At 49.4% G+C, this 22,641-nt stretch overlaps 1 protein-coding gene across 1 annotated transcript; it reads left to right on the top strand.

The window, feature by feature from the left end:
- The first annotated feature begins 263 nt into the window (after positions 1–263).
- Positions 264–22,641, top strand: NKAPD1 (NKAP domain containing 1). The gene is made up of 6 exons (XM_078870002.1): positions 264–441; positions 3,726–3,805; positions 7,934–8,040; positions 10,010–10,144; positions 12,621–12,674; positions 16,537–22,641. Exons 2-6 carry the CDS (start codon positions 3,734–3,736, stop codon positions 16,946–16,948), a joined length of 780 nt encoding a protein of 259 aa, XP_078726128.1. The 5' UTR covers positions 264–441; positions 3,726–3,733; the 3' UTR covers positions 16,949–22,641.

Raw genomic sequence — 22,641 nt, forward strand, 5'->3', positions numbered from 1 at the left:
CCAATTTATCTTGGACCCCCCCCGCTTCCTCTTTGACCCCCACCCCTTCCGTGTGCCCTTTGACCCCCCCCACCCACTTTATCTTGGCCCTCCCACCGCTTCCTCTTTGACCCCTCCCCCCGCTTCCGCTTGAACCCCCCCCGCTTCCTCTTTGACCCCCCCTTCCGCGTGCCCTTTAACCCCACGCCCCCCCCCCCGCCGCCTCTTCCACACCCCCCCCGCCCGCCGCGTCACGTGACGTGACGTCACCACAACGAGTTACCTTGAGTGGTACAGTAGAGTACTGTAGTCGTGTTTCGCTCCCCCGCTGTTATAATCTGAATCAAGATTCCGTTGTCGTGTTACGAATGTAATAAACAAACACTTCTAATTATTAAAGACCCACTGTCGGCACGCGTGGGCGAGAGCGAGTGGCGGCGTCCGTTTGGAACGCCCGTCAAGGTTGGTACAAGACGGAACGATGCACACACACACACTCCGGCCTTCGTTTACTTGGGGAATCAACTACTCTACTACCATCGCTTTACAAACAACAACAGCTACAACAACAAGACTTGATTACTTATTAAAGCTGCTGTTTGTCAACAAACTTCGCCGTTGGTTTATGTATCTTGCAATCTGCGGTTGACCAAGCATCGCTAACGCCATGAAAATAAATATTCTCATGGGACTTGATTTTTGTTGTTGCCGGTATCAAAGTATGAAAACTGAGAAGAGGTTTTACTCTCTCTGGCAATGATACAGCTGCCCATCCCGAGCTATAAATGCCAGAGGTGGGACAAAGTCATTGTTATGCAAGTCCAAGTCGAGTCGCAAGTCATCAAATTCATGACTCGAGTCTGACTCGAGTCCAAGTCACATGACTCGAGTCCACATCTCATAGGTGGGACAAAGTCATTGTTATGCAAGTCCAAGTCGAGTCGCAAGTCATCAAATTCATGACTCGAGTCTGACTCGAGTCCAAGTCACATGACTCGAGTCCACACCTCTGATAAATGCCCTGATAGTGACATTATCTCTGTATTGTTGGACTTTTGGCGTTCTCTGGTCTGACACTGGTGGGACTGGGCCATAAATAAGGCTATGGTGTAGGCCAGGGGTCGGCAACCTAAATAACAAGAAGAGCCATTTCTTTCCAATTCGGTACAAAATTCAGTATTTCAAGAGCCGCAATGCATCTGAGTACATACTGTACATACGTACATATCGTCAAGAAGCAGCCCGTAAAGAGCCGCATGCGGCTCCGGAGCCGTAGGTTGCCGACCCATGGTGTAGGCCAATGAACTTCAAAGACAATGCTCATTTATTATCATGTTTGGTTTGCATGTTCACCATAAGTACTTGGGGTTAATGCAGACTTGATGCCTCGCAAAATGTTTCTAATTGGTGTTTGAACATCTTAGCACACCTGTGTTATTGCCAGAAAGGGTAAACACCTATTCATATTTTGATATTGGCAAAAAAGGTCCCATTTTGTAGCTGTTCACTCCGAGCTATAAATGCTCTGATAGTGGCATTGTCTCTGTACTGGTCGCCTTTTGGCGTTCTCTGGTCTGACACCGGTGAGACAAGGCCCTAAAGAAGGCTGCTGTCTATGTTGTATGCCAATCAGTTTCAAAGACAATGCCCATATAACACATTCCTGCGGAGGGAGCTGGTAGGAACGTTGGGTTGCTCGGTCAATGGCCAGGGTATCCATGTCTCGGGGTCTGTACATTAATGAATCACACTGTTACACAAGGTTCCTCTCTAAAGAGTCTGAGATTTGTAACACTTGTAAAACATATTTCGTGTCTTTAATCTTCGCAAATAGTTTTTTTTAAATGTAACCCGTCAATAAACCGTATCCGATATCCGCCCGATTCAGGTACTTAGTGAACAGTTTGGCCAAATTCTAGCAATTCCAATCTAACAAAAATAACTGGCTGCATTGGCACCTGCTGTAACATGTGCTTCTCTTTCTACATCCATTGCTAGATCAGGGCCTCCTACTGCCGTGTATATTCCGTGGGTTATTTCACCAAACTGCACCACGCTGGTCAATGTGGGTTGGTGAAGTTGGCGAGCCCAGCGGCATTTCAGATCTCACTCGCCACTGGTGTTTGCCGTGGCTGGCAATCGAACTCAGGTTGGTCGGGTTCACGGCTCAGTGCGGGAACCACTTGTACCACACCACTTGAGTTGTCTTCGTTTCCTCATACAGTATTCATTCCAACACATCGGTTACATATAAACTCCAAGCAGCAGAGGGCGTACTGCCTACATCACTTCTTGTACACCTCCACAAGCGTGCGCAGACTTTCAATTAGCCCTTGAATCTCGCTTGCGCAGCACTTTGTACAGCACGGATCATTATAATTTAGTGGGTGCGAGGTTTTTCTAATCTTCAGTGCTGGCAGTGAGCATTTCACCTTCCCCCAGTGTTACTTGTTTTCCTGGAACATGTCTAGATAGGGAGGGTGGCCGATGTTCGAGACCGGTGATGGATTGCAAAGGAGACGATGCGTCCAAGAAGACGACCACCGTGGAGATAAAGCGATGAGATCCGTTCATGTGCAGGAGTCGCGATCAGAATCAGTAATTCAACCTGGAGAAATCCGATGAGCTGTGAAGCTCTTTTTCACAGACGTCCAATATGGTCTGGTCAGAAAGATACAACGTCAAAGAATACAAAAAAAAACTATAGGAGTGCAAAGTATAGGAAAGGTTTAGTGAAGTGAGATTGATGGGAGCGAAACGGGATTGCGAGGGATAGCAACGGCTTGGGGATGCCCTAATCCAGCAGTAGATCGACTGTGGTGTTTTATGTTGGATCATCGAGCCGTCTACGAAAATAAGTTCTTGCAATCACGATGCACTCTTTGAATTGTGAGAGTTGATTATGATTAAATCAAATAAACACAACGGACATATTTGCAGGTAGCGTAACGATGCTTCTTACATCCAAAATACAGCCAAATGTAATTTGTTAAATCAGAGCATGACCACCAAATCGTGACCACTCAGAATCGCTTGAAGGCATGTAATTGCCCTGCGCGGAGTCACATGAAGTTATTCAGTCAGAGCATGTAAAAAGGTCACTGCTAAAGATCTAAACACATCTCACTACTCCTACGATTACAAGAAGCCATCCCGGGGTGGAGTTGACACGAAGGCTGGCACACCACAAATGCTGAATTTATCACCGTGGATTTTGCGATTATGCTTCTGATTAGAGCATGAGCCACTGCGAGCTAAATGCTTCTTTGTGATGCCTTACATATCTGTTCCATAATTTACACAAGGTGATGGTCGTTCTATAGTTTATTTGCAGACACAAGTGTTTATGTGTATGTGTTTATGCATGCACTCATTTACGTGTGCGTTTTTTTATCGTGGGAAGTGGTGTAGCAGTAGTTTGCACACTGCACTAGAGTCCCTGAAACTTCGCTTCAGTTAGCATCCATTCTAATTTAAATAACATCAATTGGTGTCTAAACCGGTCATGGGCCTTTTTTAGGTCAACTCAGCCTCATGCAAGTACCTTTTGCAAAGTGTAAAACATCACCAATTGGGAGAGCGAGGGGGCCGGGCGTGGTGCTAGCTTAACAACCCCCCACATGTACCATGTCGCCCTTGGCAGGCGCTCGCTAACGGCACTTGCCCCAACAGTCTGTCAAGGCTGCAGAAAACCCCTTGTCTTTGTGTTGTGTGTACGTTGTCCTTGCCTGCGTGCGTGTAAGCAGATCTCAGGATGTCTCGCCTGCCGTGCATTGACAAGCGTCTGCTGAGGAACGTAATCCGGCACACGGACGCTCACAACAAGGTAACGCAGCAGCAGCAGCCGCAGCAGCAGCAGCGATCGATGGGAACGGAGGGTGGAGGGGGGTAGGCGGTGGAGGGGCTATGCAAGGGGACGTGGGGACCCTCCGGCAATTGCTCCTCAGGGATTGCGTTATCCTGCTGCATGGCAAGGGTGGAGGATAAGCAGCTTGGAGAGTAATTGATAATAATTTTAACGTCTGGGGGTGGAGTGATTGGTGCAGTGGTCAAAGCACTGCACCGTGTCGGTGGCGTGTAAACATCTGAAACGGTTCCCCGGGAATCCTTCCCATCACTTGATCACGGCTGTCAACCCATACGGTTTACTTGTATTCTTGTACAGGGAAATAGAGTTTTCAGTTTCATACGACATACAGCCGTTTCAATATGGGCAAAAATAGAATAATACGGTAAAAAAAAAAATCGTGGGATAGCTTTTCTTTTTACTCTGGAGAATCGCGATCCCCGTAACAGCCGACAAATTTGATCCGGAATTATGACGCTCTCGGGTACAGATCATGCGCAAGGCTACACTTCCACATCCAATTTGCCAAACAAGCCACGCCACAGCTCAGCGACACTGGCAGAGTTACCTCCTGCGGCGAAGAAAGCGACATTAGCGACGCCGACAGGCAGACATTTGAAAGAGTGGGAGAGCCCGACCTATGTTCAAGGGCAGTACGCAGGATGGGTGCGGTCATTTGTTTGTGTTTCCCCCTTGTGATGGGATCTTGTAGGATGAACGTTGAGATTTATAAGGGCATGCGGTGACTTATAAGGTCTGAATTTGTCTGTAATATTGTAGACACTGATAGGGGTTGACGGGTATGCGTAATGCATGCGGACCAGTGTGGTGAAATATGGTCAAACGGACCCAATGACGAACAGAGCGTTGAACGGCAATTATCCGGCGGTGATTTGACAACGTTCTGTAATTTTTATGATAATTTGCAGTGCTTTGTTAATTTGTGTCGGTCATGGGGGTTGTTTGACTATACTTCATGCTGGGTGACCAGGAATTTAAATGAAGAGTTTGGTGCACTAACAACTGGGCCATGACTCCACCCCGATAATAATCATGCCCTTTATTTACCCAGAAAAACCTCAATGTGTCTGATGACTGCTTCAAGATGATTATGATGTTTGACCACTTCCATTGATGAGCACGTGGGAGGAAAGCGGAGTACCTGGAGAAAACCCACCATGAACAAAAGTGGGGGGGAGGGCGGGTTACACTCAAAGCTCCACACAGATGGGTTCAAAGCTCATCGGATTTCTCCATGGTAAATACATATTCTGATTTTAAATAAAGATTCAACATACTTAATTTGGAGCTTTCGTGACTGCAGGAATTACTCTTTGGTTCTCTCGGTAAAGTGACGTATAAAGAGAAAATAATAAATTAAATACTAGCAGACGACGTTCCGATTGCAACACAAGCAATCATCATCAGGTATAAATGAAATAGAAACACAAATCTAGTATACTTAGAAATGTAATGTAATACAACAGAGAGTCGGATAACATAACAGTCAACCCCCTACCTGGTTGATTACGTTCTTCCTGTGAATGCTAAATTTGAGAGAGAGATAAAACACAGAACCAGAGACATATAGACAGACATATAAGTAGAGACAGATATCACAGAGCATTCTCAGGAAGAACGTAATCAACCAGGTAGGGTGTTGACTGTTATGTTATCCGACTCTGTTGTATTATATTACATTTCTAAGCATACTAGATTTGTGTTTCTATTTCATTTATACCTGATGATGATTGCTTGTGTTGCAATCGAAACGTCGTATGCTAGTATTTAATGTATTATTTTTCTCTTTATACGTGACTTTACCGAAAGAACCAAAGAGTAAAGATTCAACAATCCATTGCTCTGCACCCATTTCCTGGCCACTTGACAGCCTGAGCCTACATTGCCAGCGACTATTTCCAAGCAGTCTTCCATCCAGCCACTCGGCCAGCTCATGCCTGTCTAGCTTTCCAAGATCGAGCGCATTCACGGGGTGATTTGGTTGTGGGAAAGAGGGTATTAATTCTAGATTTGAAGGTTTCGTGACTGCAAAGATTCGTACTCTTAAGTTTTTTCGGCAAAGTCACGTAGGTAAAAAATGATAAAATTAAAATTAATAGAAGTAATAATAAAAATAAAATAATAAATCACGACGTTTCGGAGGCAACACAGGTCTCCATCATCAGGTGGACCGTCACTTGATACAGTAAATTTAGCTGTGACGGTCCCACCTGATGACAGAGACTTGTGTTGCCTCCGAAACGTCGTGATTTATTATTTTATTTGTATTATTACTTTTATTAATTTTAATTTTATTATTTTTTACCTACGTTAATTTAACCGAAAATCTAAGAGTCTGTGGGAAAGAGGTCGGGGGAGGGGGAGGGGAGCGATGGCGGCAGGGATAGCGGCGGCAGTGACGTCTGCCGATGTCAGGGCTGGGGAATGATGCAACACAAGAAAATAAATCAAGCGTCGGCCACGCAGGCCAAGCGTGGCGTCCTTAGAGGCAGCAGAGCCACACCAGGTCAAGAGGTCGGGGGCATTTGTGTGGAATGATTCATTTTTGGGGGCAGCGTGGCATGGCGGCAATGCTCGTGCGTCGCAGCAAGCAGGGCCTGGGTTCGATTCCTGACTTGGATGCTTTTCTGCGTGGAGTTTGTATGTTCTCTCTCCCCCTGTGCCCTGTGGGTTGCCCCTCATCCAGTTTCTTCCCATAGCTAAAAACAAAAATCGATGTAACTGTAATTGCCAAACATCACAATGCTGAAAATGACCTTGTAAATTACTCAATTAGAATTATACGTTAGCAACATCGCCCGGTCCTAAAATAGTTTTAACACTTGAATGATAAATCTTGACTTAAAGCTTTCGTGACTGCAGGAATTCATATTCTTTGGGTCTTTCGGTAAAGTCACGTAGATAGGTTCAAAGAAAATAACAAAAAATTACGACGTTTCGATCGCAACACAAGCGTTCGTCAACGTCGTAGTTTTTTGTTATTTTTTGTTATTTTCTTTGAACCTATCTACGTGACTTTACCGAAAGACCCAAAGGACTTGAATGATGCCTTGCTGGATCAACAAGGTGTTGTACCATGTGGATCAGAGGAAGCTTCAATCCCTCGTGATCTCCGATCAGAATGAAACAGGTTTGGTGAACCGTGCAGATGGATGTAGCAAATTGAGATCTGAAAGAAAAAGAGACTGGAATTTTCATAGGGGGTGAGACCGATTTTGAGATGCGAGACAGTGGAATGATGTTCATTCAGGCCTGGTGCCGCTGTTGAGCAGGCAGAATGGAAATGCTGGGCGGTAGTGGCTATCTACGTGGCCTGTGATCCAGCACTGGAGGTTGTGAAACTCCCTTCCCGTCTTCGTAGAGGTGCCATACCCTGGCTCGACAGCAGATGGCAGTAGAGCAAGTGGAGACATCGTCATCTGTTTCCTGCTGTATAGGCATTGAGTGTCACCCACTGATGCGTGCGGGTTTTCTCCGGGTGCTCCTGTTTCCTCGCACGTGTATAAAAACTCATAATTGATTGGCTGAAAACATCTTAAAATAAAAACATACAGTAAGGTGGACCCTCTTGCAAAAGAGTCATTGTACTCGGTGTGGCATTCCTGGATACATAATTATTACAAGCGAAGAAGGGATTTTAAGAAGTGTTTTGCATGTCGGCGGAAACCAGACTACCTTTCAGAATTCCCGCGTACAAGCAATAATATTCAGAGGCCTATATGGAAAGGTTTGCAAACCCAATTGCTGTTCTGCAATCTCCAACTCGCAGCCCCATCGGGTTTGAGAGTCTCACAGATCTCTACGTGATCTACCTCCCCGCGCTTCTAAAGTACTGGGGTCACAGGCGCACATAGCCACCACGCCTGGCTGTCAAAGAGCGTCCCAGTCCCAAGGCTTGAATCCAGGATCTCGGCCGTGATGACTCAGTACTTGGACACGGCCATTATGAGACCCCCCGATTGACCTGGCCACCTCGTAATGCCTGGGCGTGTGCTGCTCGGGCTACGTGACGATGCGTACGTGCTTTTGCGCGTGTGTGCGTCCCTGCGCGTGCGTCTTTGTGTGCTTAACGCGCGCGCATTCCAGATGCAGGAAGTGAGCGTCATGTGGAAGCAGCGGCAGATGCAGACGTTCACCGAGGACGGCGGCGTCCGACGGAAACGGAGGCGCATGGCCTCTCCCGTCCTTGGAAGGTCGGCAGGGGGTGGTGGGTGGAGTGTGTGGAGGGGGGCGGGGGGGGGGCAGAGTGGCGGTGGCTAGGAGATGTTATCTCCCTCGCCTGGTATGGAGGAGGTTGTGGGTTCGATCCCGGCCCTGATGCCTCCGGTTTTGCCCTCCACATTTAGAATCGACGTGCGTTTGGATTATTTGGCTGCTATAAATTTCCACATGATAAGTAAGCCACTTGGTTGAGCTATCATTCGTGGCTAGGTTGCTTCTAATAAAGAGCTATATAGCTCCGTGAGCCTTACCTGGTAAAATTAAAAATAATTTGTAGTTATCCTTACAGCGGAAAGTCACTCAAGGTCATCAAACGGTACTCGATGAGCATCATAAACTGGCACAGGATTCTTAACACACACCTGGAATCACTTGTAAATTCTCGTCGCAGAAACTCGCGATGACAACATTTCGTTGCTAGGGAAACCGAAAAAGTCTCTAAATCTCGTGACAAAACCACTAAGATTGCGCAGTCTTTATTGAAATTACTCTGAGCAATTACAGGCGGTGGTGACTGGGAATGTGACTAGCTATCAACTCGCTACACCTTTGGGTAATTCCAATAAACACCCCGCACAAGTACACATTGCTCTCACGGTGTTGACATGGCAGAGTAAGTTACTTGAAGCCCCCGGGGCCTCCTCTCGAGCGCTGGGCGGTGTGTACACTGCACACTGTGGCCACTCTGCCGGGAGCACGCGCGTTGTTTGCGCTGGACTTGTCGCACAGGTGGCTCGGGAAAGAAGAGCGCTGAGTCAGCACAGCGGGGGGTTTGAATCCTGCTTTCGGGCGCCCGTGATTAAACCGGGTTGCCAAGTGTAGCGCGTTGATTGTCACAGGCCCATTCAACCCTGCGTGTTAAAGTAACAAAAACATTTTTTTAAAATCATCGTGAAATTTTGATTCACCGTCGCCTCTCTGTCGATGTGATGTATAATTCGCTCGTTAAAGAAGCGGCAAACGCGGCCTTGGCAACTCTATCAACGCTATTGCTGTGGCTTTCATTAAAGGGTGGGGGGGGGGTAGGGGCAATGCATGACACAGTTTCTTTAAAAAAATCTTTAAATGAAAAAGTATAGAAGGGGAGCTTAGCCTTCAGCAGGGGAGCTGAGCACTCTATTGATCAGGATCTCTTGGAAGCCCCCTGATTGGCCAGGCTGGTGTATAAATTGATGCCGGTGATCGTGGCTGTGTATAAATTGAGGCCTGCGATTGTAACGGTTTATTAATCGCGGCTGTGCGAAAACAGGAAGCGGATACGGAAAGGCTCGACGATGGGATCGAGGCTGTGAGGCAGATCCCGATCCATGTCTGAGCCGCATCATTTAGAATGTGTCTCGTCGCTCTGTGAGTCTGGCAACGAGCTGCCGACCTGCTCCGGGAAAGCCACTTTATCCTACTTAAAGAGCCGCTTGTTTTTTTTACATGGTCACAAACGATGACGATGATGACGACGATGATGAAGACCCTGTAAGTTGAGCGATGTGAGGCAGCGTTCCCCAAGAGGACGCTCACCAGGGAGATGGAGCAATCTAGGGGCGCCGCGGTGGCACGAGGTTAACTCCATTGCCATGGTGTGCAAGAGGTCGTGGGTTTGATCCCGACCCTGACGATGCCTGTTGTATAATTTAAGTTTGCGTGTTCTCCCCGTGGTCGCATGGATTTTTCTCCGGGTCCTCCAACACATTGAGAATGAACATGCGCTTAGAGAGTATTTGGCTGCTATAAATTTCTACGCGACGACATTCCACTTCATTGAGCTATCATTTGTGGGCAGGTCGCTTCTGAAAAAGAACTATATAGTTCAATGGGCGTTACCTGGTTGAAATAAAAACACTAGTTTTATTTTTTCCTTTTGAGAAATAAAGAACCGCCCTCCCCCCCGCAACCGTCGATCTGACGGAGCGACTTGCCGCCGCGCGTTCCTCTCATCCCCCGCAGAAGCCACATGCGGTGCGACGGCTACGACGACGACGACGATGCGGTGGCGACGGCGACTACGGCGGCGGAGGCGAGCGACGATGGAAGAAGGTGGCGTCGGAGACTCCACGAGGCGGAGGCACCAAACCCCGACCGGTGAGAGACGAGGCCGGCGTGGGAGGTGAGGGTGCCACGGTGGCTATGAGATGTTGACTACCTCGCCTGGTATACAGGAGGGCTTGGGTTCGATCCCGACCCTTACGCCTGCTGCTGTATATTTGGAGTTTGCGTGTCTCTCATCATCATCACGGTGGCTAGGAGATGTTAACTACCTCGCCTGGTATACAGGAGGGCGTGGGTTCGATCCCGACCCTGACGCCTGCTGCTGTATATTTGGGAGTTTGCGTGTCTCTCTCTCATCATCATCACGGTGGCTAGGAGATGTTAACTACCTCGCTTGGTATACAGGAGGTGCATGGATTCGATCCCGACCCTGACGATGCCGGTATGTATATTTGGAGTTTGCGGTGTGTCTCTCTCTCCGTGGTCGCGTGGATTTTTCTCCGGGTGCTCCGGTTTTTCCTTCCGCATTTTGATATCAACATCACACGTTTAGAGTATTTGGCCGCTATAAATTTCCACACGATGATAAGCCACTTCGTTGGGCCATCACTTGTTGTTAGGTCGCTTCTGAAAAATAGTTTTATAGCTCAGTGGGCCTTACCCGGTCAAATAAAAATAGTTTAGTTTCGGTGGCATAATGGCTCACAATGGCCGCGTCAGATATACCGAATTGGCGTAAATGCACATTTGTTCACTTGAATATTTATTCCACTGAGAACAGATAGACGGGGAGCGTTTTATTTCCAATAGGGGAAACAGATATTTGTTCCAACCAAGTCAATATTTGTTTCACTACTTATCAGTACCTTCAAATTAGCGTTATACATTAGGATCAGGCGCGGTATGTTGATTCGGACAAAGTGTGGGCCGAAGAGACGGCATGAAAAAGTCAAACGGTGCTGAAAGCAAACCCCGAGTAGCCGTTCACAAATCAGTTGAGAAATGTTCTTAAAAATTCTATTTTAGTTGAAAATGCATATAATTAGACTCGCATGCATATAGAGATTACCTCGTCACAGACAAATGTAACTGTAATTGCCAAACATGCTGTCAAAAAGCATGCTGTCAAGGTCATATCAAGGTTAATGCCCTCCGTCATTGCTATAAGGCAATTAAAGAGGGTGAGTGACATCATCTCTTGGGCGGTGTTGGCTTTCCACCATGCCTGTAACCCAGCACGAGGATTGGTGATTCACACTTATTGTTGCGAAAATTCCCTTCCATGTGAGCATGTCAAGGTGCCAAACCTTGGCTTGCCAGGGGAAGGCTGTACATCTGTCCCAGCTGTACGGGATAGAGAGTTGCCCCCTCGCTAAGCGTGTGTTATCTGCGGGGTGATTCGGTTTCCTGCCACGTGTATAAGCGCTCAGAAATTGGCTGAAAACATCGTCTAAATATATATGCACCTCCGTGTGTTGTGGATTGTGTCAAGTTGTGAAATGCACTTTGTGAGATGAATGAGGCTTATTATGATTATCCTCAACGAGGAGATGCACTATTCACTGTGAAAACTCCGAACGGGAAGTCCCATAATCTCGCGTACATGATTCCGATCAGCGGCGGCAAGGAGTCCAACATAATTGTGGCGTTAAAAAACTAAAAAAAAGATAAAAATAAATGTGTATATTAAAAACATAAATAAATACGGCAATCCCCATTTTGAGCATTTCCCAGAATCTGGGAGGAAAAAACACATTTAGGAGGAGTAACGAGCTGGGTGTCCCGAGAGACGCTTCCCCCAGCGATGTCCGTTGCCTTGCTCGCGATAAGCGGCATCGCAAATGGAGCGGCCGCAATTAAATATCCTCCGGCGTTTACCGGTCTTTGCGCTCATTACCGCGTCTGATCTCCCCCCCCATCCCCTCTCTAATTCGGGGGGAGTTCCAAAGTTAGTTTTTTTTTGTTCTTTCTCGCACGTTGAACGCTGCTTTTTCCCCACTGCATACCCCTCCCCCGGTTCCTTCTCGCTGTTAAAAATGGAATTTTAATAAGCAAGCGCACACATTCGTCTTACTCTGACTGTTGTTATTATGGGTGGGCTTTAGCAGAGGCCATGATAACTGTCGCGAAGATGATGAAGGTTTAAAAGCTCAGTGGGCCTTCCTGCTGTATAGTTTATAGTTTTGTTTGTAGATCTTATTGGCGAAAAAACTGATGGAAATCTCTGCATGGTTGTACAGTCAGGGTTATTCAACATGAATTGCATTTTATTGCAATTAGGGAACATCGGCTGCTAGATGAAGGCTTATACACGTTGTTGCCATCCTTCGCTGTTTTGTCCTTCCCCCGCACCTCCGATTAGCACGGTTGGCTATGTACGGTGCGAAAGAAGTTTGAAGCAAACACGTACATTCCGATGCAGCGGTCCATCCAGCACCTGTGCACGAGCTGGTCGGAGGATGTCCCCTGCTCGGCTTGAGAGTGGCTCGGCTGATGTTGTGTCAGCCGTCGCGCGATGACCCGTGACCTCTAACCTCTCGCCCCACCGGCCCCTCCTCCTCCCCGGTAGGTGGGGGCATGCTGGATTCTGGGAGCTCTATCCCAGCGACTACCGCCCACCGCTGTAAGTACGGCAGCCCAAGCAGATTGTTAGGGCAAGTTCTATTAGCGAGCACCTGTTTAGGCCGGCATGGCTCACGTTGCGGGTGTCTGGTCAGTGCCATATGTAAACACCGCACCAGGTACTCTCACCTATCGCAATGCCGGCACGAGTGTGGGGGGCAGGTGTGTGGCCACAGCTCCACGCCCGGCCGCTGTTGTCTCCCTCATGGCGATGTTCACACACCGCACCAGTTACAATGTTCATTTGACGCTGACCTAGGGGAGACCTGGGACCGATTCCGATATCTTCCGCTGATGTTGGTCGTGAGTGAGAACCGAACCTGGGTTCATAGGGCTGCGCCACGGCTCCCCACGCGGCACGCGCGCACACACACACGCACACACACACACACGCACACACACGCACACACACGCACGCATGCACGCACACACACACGCATAGAGCACTGCTGGCGTGGCACACCTTGAAGTCCACCACCTCGTGTGGATGAGAGGCCGCAGAAGGCATCTCAGCAGTTTGTTTTGAGGCGTCGTCTCTGTCCGGAGCCGCCGCGATGTCCCGCTGCTCCCTCTGCATGAGCTTCGAGTCGAAGTGCCTTCACCTCGTGGCGGCGTGACGCTGACGGTTGCGCCAGTTTCACGTAATTGCGAAACAAAAGGTAAAAGAACAGCAAGGACGAGGCCGCGTTGATAACGACGACGACGGCGGCGGTGACGGCGGCGGCGAGGTTATTCTTTAAACATCCCCTCTTGGTCACCAGCTGCACGCACTCGTGAGCCCCCAGCGAGAGGCCACAGACACAATCGAGCCAACGAACCACTGTACAGCCTTAACAGAATGTCGGAGCAAGTGCCGCTAGCGACCGTAGCCTTAACAGAATGTCGGGGGCGGGCGCTTTTCAGCGCGCAAACCGTGAAGGCCGACATCGTACACGAGGGGGTGGTGTTGACAGCACCCACCCCTGGTCGCCTTTGTCTCCCCCTGTGCTGATGTTTATGAGCCGCATCGGCTCCTTGTTCATGGCAGAGTTGAGCTGGGGGGGGGGGGAGACCCAAGGACCGCTTCGGATATTCGTCACCGGTGTTGCCGCAAGCGAGAATCAAACACTGGTCGCCGGGTTCTTAGCACAGTGAGCTAACCGCAGCGCCACCGTTCCACGCGCACGCGTGCACATGAGTCAATTGCATGGAAACACAAGCAGGGAGGGACTCTGTGGAGCCCGCGGAGTTTGCTGTAATCATCCCTCTCCTGCGGGGAATCCAGCAGCAAGCAATTAAACACAAGCACACACCCACACACACTCACATCCACACACACACCCACATCCACACATCCACATCCACACACCCACATCCACACACATCCACACACACACATCGACACACATCCACACACACACACCCACATCCACACACAACAACCGCCATTCGCCACTAAGTGGCGGTGACGTCACCATGACGCTTGTGCCAGTCTATGTGCACCTTGAGGCAACGTGAAGTGTCGAACGCCCGCTGGCAGGAGGTCACGGGGCAGACCCAGGTGCCACGGGTCGACTGACTGAGATGACTGGCTGATGCACCACCTGTGCCCCCTACTGTACCAACTTGCTGTGCTTTCGCCACCCGGTGATCCGCTCGTTGTTGTGAGCATCGCTCCTCCCCCCTCTGTTGTTGTTGGAGGTGCGATTGCCTCCAACTGCCCAGTAGCGTCCTTCACGAGCCTCCTCCACAGAGGCCGATCTTGACACCGCTGGTACCAGTCATCGGCAAGTCCACTCAGCTCCACGTCCTCCTGTACCACATCAGCTCCATCTCTTCTCTAGCCCGTGCCGTGCCTGTTTAGCCCTCTCGATCCAGCCGAACAAAAGCTGTTTAGGCATGCGGTGGCTGGGCCCAGCCAACGCAGCCTTGCCTGCCATAAAGATAGAAAAGACAAAGATCCCCCGAATAGCCTTAAAAGACTGTAGGGGCAAGTGCTGTTAGCGAGCACCTATGAAGGCCGGAACGGTACACGAGGGGGTGGGTGGCCAGCACCATGCCCGACCGCCTTTGTCTCCCCAGTGGTGATGTTTACACACCGAACCAGGTACTCATTTCAGGCTGAGTCGACCTAGGGGAGGCCCAGGACCGGTTCAGATAATCGTCACTGGTGTTGGCCGTGAGTGGGAATCGAACCCGGGTCGCCTGGTTCATCGCGCAGCGCGCTAACCGCTACACTACCGCTCGCCAGCCTTGCCTGCCACACACACACCCACACACACACATCCACACACCCACATCCACACACCCACACACACACACCCACATCCACACACACAAACACACCCACACACACATCCACACCGTTTGTAGTTCTATATATTTGGATTTCTTTTTTACGTCCGTTAAACCATACCAATTATAAACCGTAACCTTTGAACCCATACTCTATCGCAATCCATGCGGAATGCGGAATGTTATTTTATATCATTGTCTTGTCTGGCGTGCGGTCGTTTTTGTGCGAGTGCATGCGTGCGTGCCCAGTGCACCTCATTACTCGTCAAGTTCAAAATTATTTTTAAAAATTCGCTAAATGTCTTTTTAATAAGGCCAACCTCACAGACTCATCCTTCTTTAGAAGCGAAGCCTGCCTCCGATACGCACTGCACGAGTTTGCGCATTGGTGCTCCTAATTAAAGGAAAGTCATAAATAACCGTTTAATGATGATTATGATGATTGCTGTGTGTGTGTCCCTCGTGTGTGTGTGCGCGCGTGTGGCCTGGCATGTGCGGAGCGGCAGTGCAGCGTTTAGAGCGAAGCTGCGCTACGAACCCGGCGGCCCGAGTTCGATTCCCGCTCACGGCCAACACCAGTGACGATTATCTGAACCGGTCCTCCCCTAGGTCGACTCAGCCTCAAATGAGTACCTGGTGCGGTGTGTAAACATCGCCACTAGGGAGACAAAGGCGGCCGGGCGTGGTGCTGGCCATCCACCCCCTCGTGTGCTGTGCAGGCCTTCATTGGTGCTCACTAACAGCACTTGCTGTTAAGGGTATGCAGGGGATCTTTGTCTTTGTGGCCTGGCATATAAAAATGTAGAATTGTACATTTGTATGTGTGTACGTACATGTCATTGAACCTAAAACAACCGGGTCTGTCTTGCTTGTGACTTCCATTCAGGGCGTCTTCGCCACTTCACCTGGCCTCAAAGCGCACCTAGCCTGGCACAGGCTGATGTTACATCACAGCCGCCGTGTGCGGAATGGCGGTCGCTGTGTGTTGTTGCACGTGTGTGCATTATTTTAGCGTTTCTCACGTGGCACGGTTGTGTTTGTGCCGATTTATATTTTGCTGCATTGATGTGCTTTTTGTTTTGCTTTTGCCATGTTGGTGCCCCAGGTGAGTCTTGCAAATTAGACTCTCTCCTGGGCCCTCTGAGTTCTCATCCTGGTTACACAAATCAGCTAGAACTGGTACTGTGGGGAGCGACATCAAACAAACCCCAGCGATCAGTGGCGAGCGATATCTGAATCCGTCCTGGGCCTCCCCTAGATCGACTCAGCCATCGATTCTTAGTCCTACCCGGTACGGTCTGTAAACGTCGGCAGCTGGTGGACAAAGTTGGGCGGGGCGTGATGCCGGCCACACCGACGCCACCACTGCGTGTGCCGTGCTGGCCTCAACATTCGCTCACTTTATGTACACGTACACATATACATGTGTGTGCATGTACACACGAGTGTTTCTGTACGCACGTTCACTGACGATGTGCAATAGCACGTCAACGCACTTGCGTGCATATGATGTGCACATGCTGTGTGTTCTCACGCGCGCGCGGCCTTTCTCGCGCGTGTGTGTATTGTGTGCACGCGCGAGGACAAAGTAACAAAAGGATGAAAGCAAGGAACGGTCCACTCCGGCACTTCTCGTCGTCATCGTCGTCCTCATCCTCCTCCTCGTCCGCCACCAATGAAGCGGCCGCGCGCCGCTGCGGTAGCGGCGAGAGACGGACTCGGCAGAAGAAGAAGAAGAGGCGCAAAGAGAAGCGCGGAGAGGAGCGTGGAGATGAGCGACGACGCAAACGCAGGCGGGGCGCCGAGGAGCGCGGAGGAGACGGCGGCGGCGGCGATGAAGAACGCGAGGGCAGAGCGGAGCGCCGTCGCGAGCGCCGAGACAGACGCTCGGGCGAGCGGAGGGACGGCCGCAGCGACGACGGAGAGGGCGGCAAGAAGAAGAAGAAGAAGCGACGGCAACGGCGGTTCGAGGGGGCCCGGCCTGGGGGTCACGACCCCTAGGGATATTCACTAAACTGTTGGGCAGTGGCGGGGTGCTTGACGCATCTGGCACGCGACTTGGTTTTCGCACTGCCCGCGGCCGCACGCTGAGGCCTACGCCCTGACAAAGAGCCCGCGAAAGATTGAAACTGTTTACTTTTATTGAACGATTTTTATTTCACCAGGTAAGACCGACCTGCTTTTTCAGAAGCGACCTGACCACAAATGATAGCTCAACAAAGTGGCTCATCGCGTGGAAATGTACAGCAGCCAATTACTCTAAACGCGTGATGTTGATTCTGAATTTGGAGGTGGGAAAAAACCAGAGGACCCGGAGAAAAATCTACGCGACCGCGGGAAGAGAGGGAGATGCACGCACCCACACTCCAAATATGCAGCAGGCGTCGGGGTCAGGATCGAACCCAGGCGAGGTATACTCTTTGGTTTTTTCGGGAAAGTCACGTAGGTAAAAAATTAAATAAACAATAACTAAATTAAATCACGACGTTTCGGGCGCAACACAAGCGTCCGTCATCAGGTGGGAAAGCATGGTCTACTGCTGATGTTTTTTTACCGAAAAAACCAAAGAGTATGAATCCTTGCAGTCACGAAAGCTTCAAATCTAGAACCAGGCGAGGTAGTTAACATCTCGCCATATATTTATCGGTCACCGGGAGCATCCTGGGAATATTTCTGACGTGACCAACAATGGCCGTGTCCAGAATTTACCCGTCGCTCTCTCCGTACTCGGTCGACGCGCATGTTTTCGGTCGCGTTCTTGCAAAAACGCCAAAACGTTAACGTGCGGTTGTCCGCCAAAAGGTGTTCGACTCGGCCCACACGTCACTCCAGGCGTTTGTGAAAGGAGTACCGCTTTGATGGGGAATTCAACGGTGTGTGTCTTATATATATTGAAATATATATATATAAAATCTCACCGCGCGCCGCAAGAACGTTTAATTTCCATCGCGGGCTCGCGGTGCCGTCAGCGGGAGATTTGTTATCCCCCCCCCCTCCCGAGATGAAAGTTTTATCGTAGAAAAACAAAAACGGCGACTTCTGAAATCTTTCAGTGGCACACAGCGGGGGAGGGGGGGGGGTAATCGTTTCTCAGACCGCCTCACCCCTTTTTCCCCAGCCGATGAGTGTTTTTGTTATCGACCGCAAAGTGCCTCGGGCGTTTCACCGTCATGGAGCAAGACAACCCCCCCCCCTCCCCGAGCGGGTTGGAACTACTTTTTAAATCCTGTGCGCGAACCCCCTCGATTATTTTTCTTACATTCGAGTCGTCGTTGCAGCCACTCTAGAGTATTGCGGTGCTTGAGTGCGATGAATGGATAAAAAACGTGTTCGGTTTTTTTTTTGGGGGGGGGTTCGGTTTTGTACGCCTTGTACGTTTTTGTAAGTTAGTGACGTGTAAAAATAAAACAACCACAACGCTCGCCTTCGAATCCTGGTGTGCAGGGAGCGGATCTGTAAGGCGTTAAGAAAAACTCGACAGGTTTGTCACTACTCTTTGGTTCTTTCGGTGACGTCACGGTGGTAGAAAATAAAATAAATAATAAATCACGACGTTTCGATCGCAACAAGCGGTCGTCCTCAGGCGGAAAAAAAAATCTAGCAGTGGAACTGCTGAACCAGCGAGAGAGCTGTTACAACAAGAGGTTATATATGTGGTGATGGGCAAGCAAGCGTGGTCTGAGCTGGACAGGAATTTCATCCCCGGACGCAAGCACATCAGTTGTGTTAATGGAGGAGATTAGGGAGAGAGAGATTAGCATGAAATGAGCTTCCGTCGCCGCATAAGAGTATCATCCGCACATATGCGCACAACAGCAGTGTTCATGGGAGATTAGCACAATGTTGCTGGGAGAGATTAGGGGTATTAGTAAGTTAATGTTATGTCTATGTGTAACACAAGCTGCGGCGCTGCCAACTGCGCTGCGGGGAAAGCACGTCCACGCAAGAGAACGGTGGTCGCGCCAGTGAGACACAAAGCCCATCACACAGACAGAATCATCGATACATCGAGGCTAAGGGAGCAGAGGTGGCCATGTTAGTGAGACCCCAGCCCGTTAATGCAGAGGCACCTAACAGGGCAATGCAACTCGGAGAGTCGGAGATAACAGCCAGACGGCAGGGAAGAATGGAAGCACCACGGCAAGTTACGACTTTGCTTGGTTAATAACGTCCTTCCAATGATTGCTCAGCTTGTACCCATCTTCTCGGTAGAAATTGTCTCTGTGTTTATATATCTGGATGGCTTCATGGACAAATCTTTGATAGTAGTCCGAAGGTTTGCAGAGTACCTTGGTCTTGGAAGAAACAATATCGTGCGAGCCCACTGCGTTAAAACAATGATCAGCCACTGCAGAGGTATTGGTTCTGCCATGTTTCAAATCTGCCTTGTGTTTGCGAACACGGTCCGAGACATGTCGTTTCGTTTCCCCAATGTAACTGCTGCTGCAGACACAACTTAGTTTGTAGACACCAGGGTATTGCATGTTAGGAATGACATCCTTCACAGATGGGATCAAATCACGGATTTTGTGTACTGTATTGAATCGGACCAGGATCTTGTGTTTAAGATTTTGGAAAAATATTTGGTAACACCTGCTATGTATGGCAAGGTGATGGTTTTGATTGGGTCCTCAGATGGTTGTCTCCCCATGGTTGGGGCTACAGCTTTGCGGATTGTGCGGTCTGAGTATCCATTTATCTTGAGGGCTTGGTGTACGTGCTCCAGTTCACTGGCTAGGTGGCGCTGGTTGGAGATGCAACGGGCCCTATGGTGTAGTGTTTTGATGAGGGAGTTCGTCTGGGCCAGATGGTGGTGGGAGTCGGGCTTTAGATAGGAATCCGTGTGGGTGGCTTTCCTGTAGACGGAATGTCCCAACGAGCCATCAGGCATCTAGATCAAAACACTCAGGAATGATAGCTTGCCATCATTTTCCACTTCCATGGTGAATTTGATGATGGGTGTATGGAATTTATGTGGTTGAAAAACTGGTTCAGTGCTGGCTGGCCATGTGGCCGGATGACGAAAGTGTCATCTACGTATCTCTTCCACAGAGAAGGACGTAGGGTGGATGTCAGGATGGCATCTCTTCAAATTTCTCCATGAAAACATTCGCTACCACTGGTGATAAGGGAGAACCCATAGGGGTACCTTCATTTTGTTTGTAGAATGTACCATTCCAGATGAAGTAAGTGTTGGTAAGGCAGTGCCTCACCAGAGATGGTACATCAGGATTCAGTCCCTGTTGGACCAAGTCTTCAATGATTGCTATGGCGGCAGGTACAGGTACCTTGGGGAACAGATATACTACTTCGAAGCTGACGAGCAAACAATCTGGAAACAGTGAAATGTCCTTGATTAGAGAAACCAAGTGAGCTGAATTAAGTACTGCTGAGGTTGTCTTGCCCGTGAATGGAAGCAGGGTCTCAGACAGAAATCGGACCAGTTCGTAGGTAGGCGAGTTGATGGTGGTAACGATAGGACGGAGTGGAGTACCTTCTTTATGGATTTTTGGAAGACCATTAAATCTGGGTGGTCTAGCAGCTGGCGGTTTTAGAGAGAGCTGCTTGATCGATTCGATTAGAGAAGCGGAATTAGTGATGATATTGTTGGTTTTTGTAGCCAGACTGTCGTTGCAGCCACTCGAGAGTATATATTATTATATTATTTTATTATGTTTTATTATTATTTTATTACTTCCCTTCTACGTGACTTTACCGAAAGAACCAAGAAGAAGTATTTCGGTGCGTGAGTGCGACGAATGGGTAAAAATGTGTTCGGTTTTGTACCACTTGTCCGTTTTTGTAAGTTATGACGCGTAAAAATAACCAACAACAACAACGCTCGTCTTCGAATCCTGGTGTGCAGGGAGCGGATCTGTAAGGGATTAAGAAAAACTCGACAGGGTTGTCAATACTCTTCGGTTCTTTCGGTGAAGTCACGTCGGTAGAAAATAAAATAAAACAAAAATTTAAATATCACGACGTTTCGATCGCAACACAAGCGGTCGTCGTCACCAAAAGTCGGTACATCAGGATTCGGTCCCTGTTGGACAAATGTGCAGCTCCGCCTGGCACTGCCAGGTAGCGACCTTCACGGGCCTCGTCCACAGAGGCCGAGCTGAACACCGCTCGCACGAGTCATCTGCAAGTTCACTCGGCTGCAAATCCTCACGTACCGCAAAGGGCCCATTTCCTATCGAGCAACTTTATAACGGAGACGAAGATTCCCCCTAAAAGCCTTACCAGACTGTAGGGGGCAAGTGCTGTTAGCGAGCACCTATGAAGGCCGGCACGGCACGCGAGGGGGTGGGTGGCCAGCACCACGCCCGGCCACCTTTGTCTCCTTGGTGGCGATGTTTACACACCGTACTCATTTGAGGCCGAGTCGACCTAAGGGAGGCCCACGACCCATTCAGATAATCGTCACAGGTGTTGGCCGCGAGCGGGAATCGAACTCGGGTTTGCCGGCTTTGTAGCGCGGCGTGGCGCTTACCCGCAAACACACACACGGAACGATGATCGAGACTTGCTGCGGGGGTGGTCTGGGTGGGAGTTTTCTTTTTTCCTGCCGTTTGCGTTTCACAGGGGTGTGGCTGCTGCTGTCTGTTGGGGTTTGCCGTGTAAACAGGCCTCTCCCCGGCATCGGATAGCTGCCCCCCCACTCTCATCGTCTTCGTATCTCAAGTGTGTCGGAAATGTTTCAACGCTTGCCTGCCTGCCGAGATAATACGTGGCGATTTTCTGTAATTACGTGCAATTACTTGATATTTATTTTAGCGTTCGTTTTGCAATGAATGTTGAAATAATTGTCCTGCCAAGTTGGTAATAATTGTGTTTTTATTTGTTTGCCTTCGTGACCGCGGGAAGTGCTTTTTGGTGATTTGTGTCGACGTTGGGAATTCTGAGCACTTGGGCGAGCATTGTGGAGTTCCTGGATTTGAGTTATGCTCTCCCACTTTAATTCTTTTTTTGTATTAGTATCATCATCATCATCATCCTCGTTTACACACCGCCGATTCCCCAGACTTTTTCAACAGGATCCTGATGAGAGAGCGTTGCTGCTACGTGTAATCCTCATTCGGTATTTTTCAGGTCCTTTTTTACAATTGGGACGTTTGGCCAACACCAGGTTACATTGTTTGGTTTTCATTGTATTTTTCTTTAGCTATGGAAGGACACTCAAGAACCCGGAGAACACCATACAGAACAGGGGGACAGAATACAAACTCTGCTCAGAAATGCATCCGGAGCGGGGGAATCGAACCCTGGAACTTAAAGCACTGTGGTACAAGTGGTACCCCTGCCACCCTGCACCATCCTGCACCACCCTGCACCACGCTGCCCTCACCCTGCCCCACCCTGCACCACGCTGCCCCACCCTGCACCACGCTGCCCCACCCTGCACCACGCTGCCCCACCCTGCACCACGCTGCCCCACCCTGCACCACGCTGCCCCACCCTGCCACTTAAGCACAGCCAGTTAGTAGCAATGTTTGTGTTGGAGCCAGGGTTGCCTTTCCATAAATTTGCTCGATAGGCTATGGCATGTAATTTTCCGATGATGATGACTTACAAAAGCACGTTCCCATATTACCACAATTTTGTGAATGTATTTTATAAAATCAGATTCCCATAACTCTGTAATTGTTTTGTCAATTTGTATCTTCTTCTGTGCGTGCTATGATGTTATGACA

This window comes from Lampetra fluviatilis, chromosome 29 (genome assembly GCF_964198595.1).
Source record: "Lampetra fluviatilis chromosome 29, kcLamFluv1.1, whole genome shotgun sequence".
Taxonomy (NCBI): Eukaryota; Metazoa; Chordata; class Hyperoartia; order Petromyzontiformes; family Petromyzontidae; genus Lampetra; species Lampetra fluviatilis.

What these genes read in the sequence shown, in the direction of transcription:
- NKAPD1 (XM_078870002.1), top strand. Translation starts at nt 3,734, where the DNA reads ATGTCTCGCCTGCCGTGCATTGACAAGCGTCTGCTGAGGAACGTAATC. An exon ending in ACACGGACGCTCACAACAAG is followed by an intron (nt 3,806 to 7,933) that starts GTAACGCAGCAG and finishes CGCGCATTCCAG; the next exon opens with ATGCAGGAAGTGAGCGTCAT. An exon ending in GCCTCTCCCGTCCTTGGAAG is followed by an intron (nt 8,041 to 10,009) that starts GTCGGCAGGGGG and finishes CATCCCCCGCAG; the next exon opens with AAGCCACATGCGGTGCGACG.